This window comes from Podarcis cretensis (genome assembly GCF_951804945.1).
Source record: "Podarcis cretensis genome assembly, chromosome: 10".
Taxonomy (NCBI): Eukaryota; Metazoa; Chordata; class Lepidosauria; order Squamata; family Lacertidae; genus Podarcis; species Podarcis cretensis.
Genome location: NC_137179.1, coordinates 4674010 through 4686586, shown reverse-complemented (window position 1 = coordinate 4686586; position 12577 = coordinate 4674010). Strand labels below are relative to the sequence as shown.

Sequence of the window (12577 nt, the reverse complement as noted above, 5' to 3'; positions counted from 1 at the left end):
TGCTTCTTGACTCTCGGACTCTTAGCTTTCTGACTCCTGGCTTCTGGACCCCCATTCCTGCTCCCACCCTGCCATTTTGCCCCTGGTCCTGACGTCCCCAGCTGGGACTTTGATCGCCTGTGAACCGGACCGTGACAGCATTGTGCGCTGTTGCTGGCCTCTCCGCAGCCGCCGGGGCAGCGAGGCGTGCAGAAACCCCGCTGCCCCTCAGGGATGCTGTGTGGTCCGTTGCCAGGGAGACGCAGAATCTAGAACTCTGAGTGGCATCTCAGGTGAGAAGGATGTTCTGTGCAAGAGTGACTCCAGCTTGTCTACGAGGCTGGCTGTGCTGGGGTGCGGGAGAAGAGGGGAAGGTTTTCAGAATGTGACCTTCTGGACCAGAGTGCCAGAGCTTCTGAATCATCTCACAGATTTGGCCCGGGAACCATAAATCCAGTGATGGAGCAGCCTCCAGACAGTAAGGAGGAGGGGTGTGCTTTGAAGGTCATAGAGAGGGAGGGAGGGAGAGAGAGAGAGAGAGAGAGAGAGAGAGAGAGATGGGATTGTGTTTGGAGAGAGGTGTCGTAGACACTGACGATAGTGATGAATTGAATTTGTATACTGCCCTATACCTGTACATCTCAGGGCGGTTCATCACGTAAAGTTGCAACAGCAAAATCACAAAGTAAATAAGTAAGTACCTTGGGTTAAGGGACACGGGTGGTGCTGTGGGTTAAACCACAGAGCCTAGGACTAGCTGATTACAAGGTCGCGGTTCGAATCCCCGCGACGGGGTGAGCTCCCATTGCTCGGTCCCTGCTCCTGCCAACCTAGCAGTTCGAAAGCACGTCAAAGTGCAAGTAGATAAATATGTCCCACTCCAGTGGGAAGGTGAACGGCGTTTCCGTGCGCTGCTCTGGTTCACCAGAAGCGGCTTAGTCATGCTGGCCACATGACCCGGAAGCTGTATGCCGGCTCCCTTGGCCAGTAAAGCGAGATGAGCGCAAAACCCCAGAGTCGGCCACGACGGGACTTAACGGTCAGGGGTTCCTTTACCTTTACCTTGGGTTAAGAACTTAATTCGTTCTGGAGGTCCGTTCTTAACCTGAAACTGTTCTTAACCTGAAGCACCACTTTAGCTAATGGGGCCTCCCGCTGCTGCCACACCACAGCCGCACAATTTCTGTTCTCACCCTGAAGCAAAGTTCTTAACCTGAGATACTATTTCTGGGTTAGCGGAGTCTGTAACCTGAAGCGTCTGTAACCCGAGGTACCACTGTAATAAAAATAAGAACAAAGGTAAGCCAGGAACACCCCTTTTCATAGCGTGTTTAAAAGGGCATTGGGTAGGCCAGGGGTCAGCAACCTTTTTCAGCTGTGGGCCAGTCCACCGTCCCTCAGACCATGTGGTGGGCTGGACTATATTTTTTTTTTGGGGGGGGGGGGAAGAACGAATTTCTATGCCCCACAAATAACCCAGAGATGCATTTAAAATAAAAGCACACATTCTACTCATGTAAAAACAAGCTGCTTCCCGGACCGTCCGTGGGCCGGATTTAGAAGGCGATTGGGCCGCATCCAGCCCTCGGGCCTTAGGTTGCCTACCCCTGGGGTAAACCCAGATTTTGTCTTTCCTGCAGACTCAGAGCTGAAATGCCCTTTAAGTTTGTTTTGCATCTCTGAAAAGGTTTGTCTGCCGCCTCCAGCTGCTGTCGCATGATCTCTGCTGCCCCCTGCTGGACACAGTGGCAAATGCAGACATAGTCCCGGACTGCAGTTGGACAGTTATCCCTGTAGGATTCAGGTAGGGCTGGCACACTGTCTCAGGCGGCCGTATTAGTAGGGGCAGCAGATCTTTAACTCCCCCCCCCTTTGTTCCTGATGTAGATCTTCACTCACCTTTCTTCCTTGGTGGCAGGGGCAGGGGGGCAGGGGGGCAGGGGGAGATGTGGGGGGCAGGGGCAAAATTTAATAATAATAATAATAATAATAATAATAATAATAATAATAATAATAATTTATTTATACCCCGCCCATCTGGCTGAGTTTCCCCAGGCACTCAGGGCGGCTTCCAATCAAGTGTTAATACAGCATTAAATATTTAAAACTTCCCTAAACAGGGCTGCCTTCAGATGTCTTTTAAAGATAGGATAGCTGCTTATTTCCTTCACATCTGAAGGAAGGGTGGGTGCCACTACCGAGAAGGCCCTCTGCCTGGTTCCCTGTAACCTCACTTCTCGCAATGAGGGATCTCAGTGTCCGGGCAGAACGATGGGGGTGGAGACGCTCCTTCAGGTATACAGGACCGAGGCTGTTTAGGGCTTTCAGGGTCAGCACCAACGCTTTGAATTGTGCTCAGAAACGTACTGGGAGCCAATGCAGATCTCTCAGAACCAGTGTTATGAGGTCCCGGTGGCCGCTCCCAGTCACCAGTCTAGCTGCCGCATTCTGGATTAATTGCAGTTTCCGTGTCACCTTCAAAGGTAGCCCCACGTAGAACGCATTGCAGTAGCCCAAGCGGGAGATAACTAGAGCATGCACCACTCTGGCGAGACAGTCTGCGGGCAGGGAGGGTCTCATCCTGCGTACCATTTGGAGCTGGTAGACAGCCGCCCTGGACACAGAATTGACCTGCACGTCCAAAATGACTCCCAGGCTGTGGACTTGGGTCCTTCAGGGGCACAGTTACCCCATTCAGGACCAGGGAGTCCCCCACATGAGAGTACCGTTCAAGAGTTCCCCCCCACCCTGTACCCCTATGCCTGAGAGTTGCATCCAGCCCCCTCCTTGACAGGCCAAGGAATTGTGAATTGGGTGGTGCATAGGAAGCTAGGAAGCTGCTTCGTCCTGAGCTATTGTTCTGCGTAACCCAGTGTTGTCTACTCTGGCAGGCAGCTGCTTCCAGGGTGTCAGGGCAGAAGGCCATCTGCAGATGCTCCTCCACTGAGCTCAAGCCCTTACCCAAACAGGCACACCTGAAGATGCCTAATACTCAGCCACCCATCATCACAGTGATCCATGCGACGGTCACCTCCAGGCTTGACTACTGTAACTCTACGCGGGGCTGCCCTTGAAGCTGTCCCAGAAACTCCAGCGGGTACAGAATGCTGCAGCGTGGCTCCTCACGGGGTCTCTGCCATGGGAGCATATTCACCCAGTGCTTTTCCAGCTGCACTGGCTCCCGGTGGAGTACAGGGTCATATTTAAGGTGCTGGTTTTGACCTTTAAAGCCCTTCACGGCCTAGGACCCTCGTACCTACGGGACCGCCTCTCCCGGTCTGCCCCACGGAGAGCCTCAAGGTTCATAAATAGCAACACCCTAGAGGTCCCAGGCCCTAAGGAAGTCAGATTAGCCTCAGCCAGAGCCAGGGCATTTTCAACACTGGCTCCGGCTTTGTGGAACGCTCTGTCTCATGAGACCAGGGTCCTGTGGGATCTGATCTCTTTCCGCAGGGCCTGTAAGACAGAGTTGTTCTGCCTGGCCTTTGGCTTGGAGCCAATTTGATTCCCTTCCCTTCCCTTCCCCTCTTTCTTTTTCCTTTTTCCTTTCTCCTCATGTGATGAGGCTTCATTTTAATATTTTATGTTGTATTTTAATCTTGTTTTTAAGTTGTATTCATTGAAATTGTTTTTATTATTGCTTGTTAGCCACCCTGAGCCCGGCCTTGGCTGGGGAGGGCGGGGTATAAATAATAATAATAATAATAATAATAATAATAATAATATTTATTATCTAGCTCAGTACTGTCTAAACTGACTGGCAGCAGCTGTCCAGGGTTTCTGGTGGGGAACATGCCCAGCCCCACCTGTGGACTGAACTTGGAAGGCGGGAATCAATGCTGAGTCCATGTAGCTCAGTATGGGCTGCTCGGACTGGCAGCAGCTCTCCACGGGGAGGAAAATACCTTGAGCCTTCTGTAGTTCCAGGCTGCCATCCTAGTTTAGGCTGAGAGGCAGAGACTGCCCCGGCCAGGTCACCACCAGCCAGGTGGATTTAAACCCCGGCCTCTCCCAGGAGGTCCGCGCGGGTGCTTCGAGTTTGCGTGCCGGGTGTTTGTGTGTGCCCAGTTGGGGACAAATGTGGGGCTGGGCTGTGGGTCCCGGCTGGTGCTCAGCTTGCTCTCCTACCGTTGGGTGTGCGTGCCAAGCGGACAACGCCGCCTACTCCTTGGTGCGCGTCGATTCGAGCGCTTGGGAATAGCAGAGCTCGCCAGATGGGAATGCGCATTTCGAGCGCTGCGCGCGTGTCTGGGGGCATGTCTGAGTGCCGGGAGGTGGGGGAGAGCCACGCGCTGATGCTCCCCGGCTAGGGACATCTGCCAGGATGTGCGAGTGTATGCGCTGGCCCCCTGCAAAAGCACAGGCGTGTGGGTGGCTCTGAAGTCGTGAGATTTTAACCTTTGGCTAAAGAGCTGGCCTCGCCAGAAATGCCACGGCCGGGTGTCCATCTATGTGCGCGTTTTGCGCTTTGTTGCGAGCCCTCCACAGCAGTTACGCGCGCGGAATGGCGAGCCGGAGACGCCTCCGATGTTTCCCGCTGGGCACCCGGGCGGCAAAAAGCTTGGCTGCGCGCTCCTGGGTACCGATTTCCAGCGCGCCACGGAAAGCATCCTTGGGTACCGGTGCGAGCGCGCCAAAGAGGTGTCGCGTTTGGGTTGCGCCAGCCCGGGTTGTGAGGATGGACTCCGGGTAGCGCCAGCCCTCTGTCTCTCTGTGTGTGTGCGCCTTCCGCCAGCCTGGGGGTGGGCCCTGCCTCCTCCCTCTCCCCCCTCCCCCGCCTCCCCCGCCTCCTGCTTCCCCCTCCCCCTCTCCGTCTGCTTTTTCGCTCCAGAAACAGCCATGGAGGCAGCTGAGACGCAGCTGCTTGGGAGGCGGACGGAGAGAGCAGGTCAGTGATGGGGGGGTTGATGGAGAGGAGGGGGGCGCAGCCCCAACTCCCGCAAGGACCTCCGCAACCCCCCTGCTTCCCTCCCCTTGCATCACCGCAGCCTTTCCGTTGCGTCCCCTCCGCCCATCTCCCTTCCAAGCGCCTTCACCTCTCCAGGGTCTCTTCTTCTTCTCCTCCTTCCCGTACCCCCCTCTTTCTCCTCCCCCTCTCCACTTTTCACCTGTGGCTGCCCTTCCCCCCACCCCGCCGTCCTGTGCCCATCTTCAGGGGCACACGCAGCCCTCCCCGCTGCGACCCTTCTCCACCCATCTCTCTCTTTGCAAAAATATAGTCACACCTTGCGCTGGTGACATCACGGGCGGTGGTTATGTCATCCGACGGGCGAGGAGGGTACGTGGTGGAAAGTCCAGTCTCTTTCCAACCCGAGACCCTTTCCCCAAATATACACCTCTTGAGGAGTCCCGGCCCCGCTTGGAGAACGGGATTTGGGGGCAAACCGGTGGAGAAAAAGGAATGCAAAACGGGAGTTTTCTGGAGAGTGCGCGTCCTGGTGTAGGGGGAAATGGGTTTTTTTTTGGAAATGCGGCTAAATTGTGTGTCTCTAACACACACACACACACACACACACACACACACACTCTGGACGCTCCATACTTGCGATCATTGAGGAGTTAGTCCGTTTTCCTGCCCCCCTTCCCCGGTTCCATCTGGACCCCAACCCCTTGAAATTGTGTCTGAAAGGGCTGCAGCGAGAAAAGGGCTTCTCTTTGTCCAAGAGGAATTGAATCTCTCTCTCCGCCCCCTCCAGCTGCCCACCCGATTTCTCTCTCTCCCCCCCCCCCAATTGACCCAGTTACATAACCCTCCAAGAAAGAAGCGAGGAAGCGATCTTCGGAGACTTGTGGGGTTGTGGAGGCCTTAGGAAGAATGTATCCCATTAGGGATACATGCGTTGGATGGTCTGTGCCCCATAACAGAACGCTGGTGGGGCTTGGGGGCTGTCCAGCCCTCCGCACCCTCACCCCAGATTGCCCCACTCTGCAGACACTGCAGCAGGCAGAAGTTCAAGGGGCAGATGCACGAAAGCCCTTCTTCACGCAGTGCAGTTAACCTGTGGAACTCCCTCCCACAGGGATTTCAGAGAAGGTTAGACAAATTCATGGATGAGGAGAAGAGGGTTATAGAGGCAGCAATGCTTCTGAATATCAGCTGCGGGAGGGAAGAGGGCTCTTGTGGTCGGATCCTGTTTGCGGGTTTCCCACAGGCCTCTGGCTGACCGCTGTGAGAAGAGAGTTCTTGACTCGATGGGCTGTTGGCCTGACCCAGCAGCCTCGTCTTGGAATCATCGAATTGGAGAGTTGAAAGGGACCCCCAGGGGTCATCTAGACCAACCCCCTGCAAGGCGGGATCTCAGCTAAAGCATCCATGACAGATGGCCATTCAACCTCTGCTTAAAAACCTCCAAGGAAGGAGAAGAGTCCACAACCTCCAAGGGCAGACCGTTCCACTACCAAACAGCTCTCCCCCCCCCCCAAATAATATTTATTACTTTTAAAGTTTACAAAAAAGGAAAAGGAAAAGAGAAAAGAGAAAAACAAAAGAAAACAAAAAACACAATACAATACATAATATAAACAATACACAACACAACCTTAACCCGTTAAACTAAGCACATTAAACTAAACAAAACCCTATCCCTGACCCTAACCCCAAACTGAACAAAACAAAAACAATTTAAAAACATACGTCACACCTTTTCCAAACTCTATTTTCATTCCCTTGTTTCATCGACCTCCTCTCACCTCCCTTTCTGTATTCCACTTCTATTAATTATTTCAGCAAATCCATCCCATCTTTCTCTGTTTTCTGTCATACTATGGATATCTTAACATATTTTTAACCTTATTTTCCATTAAAACTAGAATACTTATATATGCTTAACTCCTTATAACATTTCCACTAAGGCCATAAAATTTCATTCCAACATTTTTCTATCATTCATTAATTTTACAGTATTCCTATAAATAAACTTTAAATTTCCCAATCTTGTTCCACCATCTCTTTTCCCTGGTCTCAGATTCTGCCAGTCCTTTCCGTCAATTCCATATAGTCCATCAACCTGGAGATCTTATGTCCGAGGCTCTTAACTCTTTTCCACGTCCCTTCTGCGGATCTTCTTCATGTTCTTTAATGCTAGAGAGCAGATCTCGGGGAGACTCACTACCAAACAGCTCTTACCGTCAGAAAATTATTCCTGATCTTTAGCCTGAATCGACTTTTTTGTAACTTGAAGCCATAAGTTCAGGTCCTAACATCCCAGAGCAGGAGAAAAAACGTTCTTACATTCTCATAAGGTGCTAATAATAATAATAATAATAAATTTTTATTTATATCCCGCCCTCCCCAGGCAAAGCCGGGCTCAGAGCGGCTAACAACAATAAAAGTAACACAGCATTCTAAAATCAATTCATTCTAAAATCAATTCAGAATCAAATTAATGGCAACCATTGGGCCAGAGTTTTGTGAGGATTACCAAAGGAGGGGGTCAGACTGTGCCTTGGCCAAAGGCCTGGTGGAACAGCTCCGTCTTGCAGGCCCTGCGGAAAGATGTCAAGTCCTGCAGGGCCCTAGTCTCTTGGGACAGAGCGTTCCACCAGATCGGGGCCACGGCCGAAAAGGCCCTGGCTCTGGTTGAGGCCAGCCTAACCTCCCTGTGGCCTGGGACCTGCAAGATGTTTTTGTTTGAAGACTGTAAGGTCCTTCGTAGGACATACTAGGAGAGGTGGTCCCATAGGTATGAGGGTCCTAGGTCGTAAACATGTGAATGTATAAAGCCCTAAATGACTCAGGCCCCAGAGGGGAACCTCTTGAGAGTTCCTCCATCCTCTGAGGCTCAGGATGGTAGCCTGGGAGAAAGGGCCTTTTCTGTGGTGGCCCCTAATCCATGAGACTCCCTCCCCACAGAGGCATGTCTGGCACCTTCATTGCACAGCTTCTGGAGGATGCTGAAGACACTTGTCCCTGGCCTTTAACCCTTCAGGTGCATGTTTTTTAGGACCCATCTTATTTCTGTAACTGCAAGTTATTTTAAACTGGTCTTAACATTTTGGGGACACAGGTGGTGCTGTGGGTTAAACCACAGAGCCTAGTGCTTGCTGATCAGAAGGTCGGTGGTTCGAATCCCCACAACGGGGTGAGCTCCCGTTGCTCGGTCCCAGCTCCTGGCAACCTAGCAGTTCGAAAGCACGTCAAAGTGCAAGTAGATAAATAGGTACCACTCCAACGGGAAGGTAAACGGCCTTTCCGTGCGCTGTTCTGGTTCGCCAGAAGCGGCTTAGTCCTGCTGGCCACATGACCCGGAAGCTGTACGTTGGCTCCCTCGGCCAGTAAAGCGAGATGAGCGCCGCAACCCCAGAGTCGGTCACGACTGGACCTAATGGTCAGGGGTCCCTTTACCTTTACTTAACATTTTAACGTTCAAAATCTTGTGAGCTGGCCTGGGGGAATATTAATAAGAATAATGAGCTTGCCAGGTCTCACTTGACTTGCAGGCTCTGTATTAAGGGGCAGATCTTTATTTCACAAGAATTCTTCGCTGTTAAGAAATATTGCCTGCCGCAAGCTGTTGTGGAGATGGCAGGTTGCAAACGGAATTGTGGGGTCATTCTAGACACACCTGGCCAGGTAGCATCCAACTCTGATTCTATTCCCGCTTGCAAAGAAAATCAGGGAGTCTGAAGAGCCTTTTCTCTGCCTGCCTCGTTCCCCAGGGGGCTGCTGTCGGTCAGAATAAAACAGGCATTGTGAGCAAATGCTCTGAATAACGCAGCTTCTTTGCCCCCATTGAGAACGACAGCAAAAACTTCTCACACCACGTTGCATATTTGATTTCTCTCTTATACTTCTTGGCCTCTTAGAACAGGGCTGCTGTTTAAAAAGGTAAAAGGTAAAGGTACCCCTGCCCGTACGGGCCAGTCTTGACAGACTCTGGGGTTGTGCGCCCATCTCACTTAAGAGGCCAGGGGCCAGCGCTGTCCGGAGACACTTCCGGGTCATGTGGCCAGCGTGACATCGCTGCTCTGACGAGCCAGAGCCGCACACGGAAACGCCGTTTACCTTCCCGCTGGTAAGCGGTCCCTATTTATCTACTTGCACCCGGAGGTGCTTTCGAACTGCTAGGTTGGCAGGCGCTGGGACCGAGCAGCGGGAGCGCACCCCGCCGCAGGGATTCGAACCGCCGACCTTTCGATCGGCAAGTCCTAGGCGCTGAGGCTTTAACCCACAGCGCCACCTGCGTCCCTTGGGCTGCTGTTTAGCATTTGTTTAATTAACAAAATATAGATGCATCTTACTAGACAAAAGACCTTTAGAAGATAATAATAATAATAATAATAATAATAATAATAATAATAATAATAATAATAATTTATTACTTATACCCTGCCCATCTGGCTGGGCTTCCCCAGCCACTCTAGGCGGCTTCCCAAAAAATATTAAAATACTGTAATACATCAAACATTAAAAGCTTTCCTAAACAGGGCTCCCTTCAGATGTCTTCTAAAAGTCTGGTAGTTGTTTTTCTCTTTGACATCTGGTGGGAGGGTGTTCCTCAGGGCGGGCACCACCACCGAGAAGGCCCTCTGCCTGGTTCCCTGTAACTTGGCTTCTCGCAGTAATGGAACTGCCAGAAAGCCCTCGGTGCTGGACCTGAGTGTCCGGGTAGAACGATGGGGGTGGAGATGCTCCTTCAGGTATACTGGGCTGAGGCTGTTTTGGGCTTGAAAGGTCAGCACCAACACTTTGTTTTTTTTTTTATAATAATTTTTATTCAATTTTCCATAATTTTTTTTAACAAATAAAACAAAACAACAAAAAACAATAATATGCAACATGTATAATTTCCCGCTCTTAATTTCATATTTCTTACTCTCCCGACTTCCTCGTAACTCCCCTTTCTGCATTCTCATGTCAAATTAATTAATTAACAAATCCCTCCCTTACTTTCAAATTTATTGTAAAAACATTCAATTTCTTCCACTTAATCATTATCGCTGTTAACCCCTATTTTTCTTATTCAACATCAATCTAGCATTCACGAATTTTGGAATATTTCTTTAAATAGTCTTTAAATTTTTTCCAATCTTCTTCCGCCGTTGCTCTTCCCTGGTCTCGGATTCTGCTCGTCATCTCTGCCAGGCCCATGTAGTCAAAGCACCAACACTTTGAATTGTGCTCGGAAGCATACTGGGAGCCAATGCAGGTCCTTCAGGACTGGTGCTATATGATCTCAGCGGCCGCTCCCAGTCACCAGTCTAGCTGCTGCATTCTGGATTAGTTGTAGTTTTCGGGTCACCTTCAAAGGTAGCCCCACGTAGAGCGCATTGCAGTAGTCCAAGCGGGAGATAACCAGCGCATGCACCACTCTGGCAAGACAGTCCGCGGGCAGGGAGGGTCTCATCCTGCGTACCAGATGAAGCTGGCGGACAGCTGCCCTGGACACAGAATTGACTGTGCTTTCATGGACAGCTGTGAGTCCAAAATGACTCCCAGGCTGCACACCTGGTCCTTCAGGGGCACAGTTACCCCATTCAGGACCAGGGAGTCCTCCACACCTGTCCGCCTCCTGTACCCCAAAAACAGTACTTTTGTCTTGTCAGGATTCAACCTCAATCTGTTAGCCGCCATCCATCCTCCAACCGCCTCCAGACACTCACACAGGATCTAAACTATTTGCTAAAAAGAGCAGTAAAAGAAAATGAGTCAGCATAAGAATAATTTTTTTAAAATTACAGGCTAACTTGGGACTCTTCGGAGGTGGTTAGACTACGGCTCCCATCACTCCCTGACTATAATCCCTGACTATTGGCCATGCTGGCTGGGGCTGATGGGAGTCAGTCAGGTTCCCCAACTTTGCCTCAGAAGGAGACCTCAGAGGTCATTTAGTCCAACCCCCTGCTGACACAAGAATCTTGTTGTTGAAGTATCCCTGATGGACGGGCATCCAGACTTTGTTTCTACACCTCTAATGAAGGAGACTTCATTACAGTCAAGAAGTGCACCCTAACGTTTAGCCAAAATAATAATAAGTTATTATTATTATTATTACAGTGGTACCTCGGGTTACATACGCTTCAGGTTACAGACTCCGCTAACCCAGAAATAGTACTTCGGGTTAAGAACTTTGCTTCAGGATGAGAACAGAAATCATGTTCCGGCAGCGCGGCAGCAGCGGGAGGCCCCATTAGCTGAAGTGGTGCTTCAGGTTAAGAACAGTTTCAGGTTAAGAACAGACCTCTGGAAGGAATTAAGTACGTAACCAGAGGTACCACTGTAATTATTATTTATACCCCGCCCATCTGGCTGAGTTTCCCCAGCCACTCTGGGCGGCTCCCAATCGAGTGTTCAAAACAAGACAGCATTAAATGTTAAAAACTTCCCTAAACAGGGCTGCCTTCAGATGTCTTTTAAAAATAAGATAGCTACTTATTCCCTTCACATCTGATGGAAGGGCGTTCCACAGGGCAGGTGCCACCACCGATAAGGCCCTCTGTCTGGTTCCCTGTAACCTCACTTCTCGCGATGTGGGAACTGCCAGAAGGCCCTCGGAGCTGGACCTCAGTGTCCGGGCAGAACAATGGGGGTGGAGACGCTCCTTCAGGTATATTGGACCGAGGCCATTTAGGGCTTTCAAGGTCAGCACCAACACTTTGAATTGTGCTTGGAAACGTACTGGAAGCCAATGTAGATCTTTCAAGACCGGTGTTATGTGGTCTCGGCGGCTGCTCCCAGTCACCAGTCTAGCTGCCGCGTTCTGGATTAGTTGTAGTTTCTGAGTGACCTTCAAAGGTAGCCCCACGTAGAGCGCATTGCAGTAGTCCAAGCAGGAGATAACAGGACCCCCTTTCTTTTATTTCTAACCTTAAAATTGGGCCTGTGACTCAGCTGCTGCTCAGAGGTTTGCAGAACGGAGTGCAAATTCATAAGAAATTGTTGCTGATGTGTTAATTTATATAAAGCATAAAGCCGGGATAGCTTTGCAAGCGCAAAAACCAATTGCACGAATATTAAAATATAAACACCCATAATTAAAATGCACGATAAAGCAATTCCATTAGAACATTACAGTATAAAGGTAAAGGTAAAGGTACCCCTGCCCGTACGGGCCAGTCTTGACAGACTCTGGGGTTGTGCGCCCATCTCACTTAAGAGGCCAGGGGCCAGCGCTGTCCGGAGACACTTCCGGGTCACGTGGCCAGCGTGACAAAGCTGCATCTGGCGAGCCAGCGCAGCACACGGAAACGCCGTTTACCTTCCCACCAGTAAGTGGTCCCTATTTATCTACTTGCACCCGGGGGTGCTTTCGAACTGCTAGGTTGGCAGGCGCTGGGACTGAGCAGCGGGAGCGCACCCCGCCGCGGGGATTCGAACCGCCGACCTTTCGATCGGCAAGCCCTAGGCGCTGAGGCTTTTACCCACAGCGCCACCCGCGTCCCACATTACAGTATAGGCACCCATAATTAAAAGAGGCAAGGAAGTAATTCCGTTAGAACAACGCGGTAATTAAAACAGAAGTCTGGGGTGGAGAACTCGAGGGAAAGCCTGTGTAAATGGAGGGTTTTTTAAAAAAGCCTGCAGAATGACAGTGTAGATGGGGAAGAGCAGTAGTGCATGCAGAAGGCTCCTAGTTCGATTCCTGGCACCTCCAGGTAG

At 50.8% G+C, this 12577-nt stretch overlaps 1 protein-coding gene across 5 annotated transcripts in view; it reads left to right on the top strand.

Moving 5' to 3' along the window:
* Positions 1–270: 270 nt before the first annotated feature.
* CCDC136 (coiled-coil domain containing 136) overlaps positions 271–12577 on the top strand; it is a 55376-nt gene continuing 43069 nt past the window's right edge. For 3 of the 5 annotated variants that reach the window (XM_079992769.1, XM_079992766.1, XM_079992767.1), the window contains exon 1: positions 4782–4867. In XM_079992769.1, the coding sequence (XP_079848895.1) occupies positions 4819–4867 (49 nt within the window). In that variant the 5' untranslated portion in view covers positions 4782–4818. Of the gene's footprint in view, positions 458–4767; positions 4868–12577 lie in introns of those variants that run through there. The other 2 variants (XM_079992770.1, XM_079992768.1) reach the window with 2 other exon arrangements.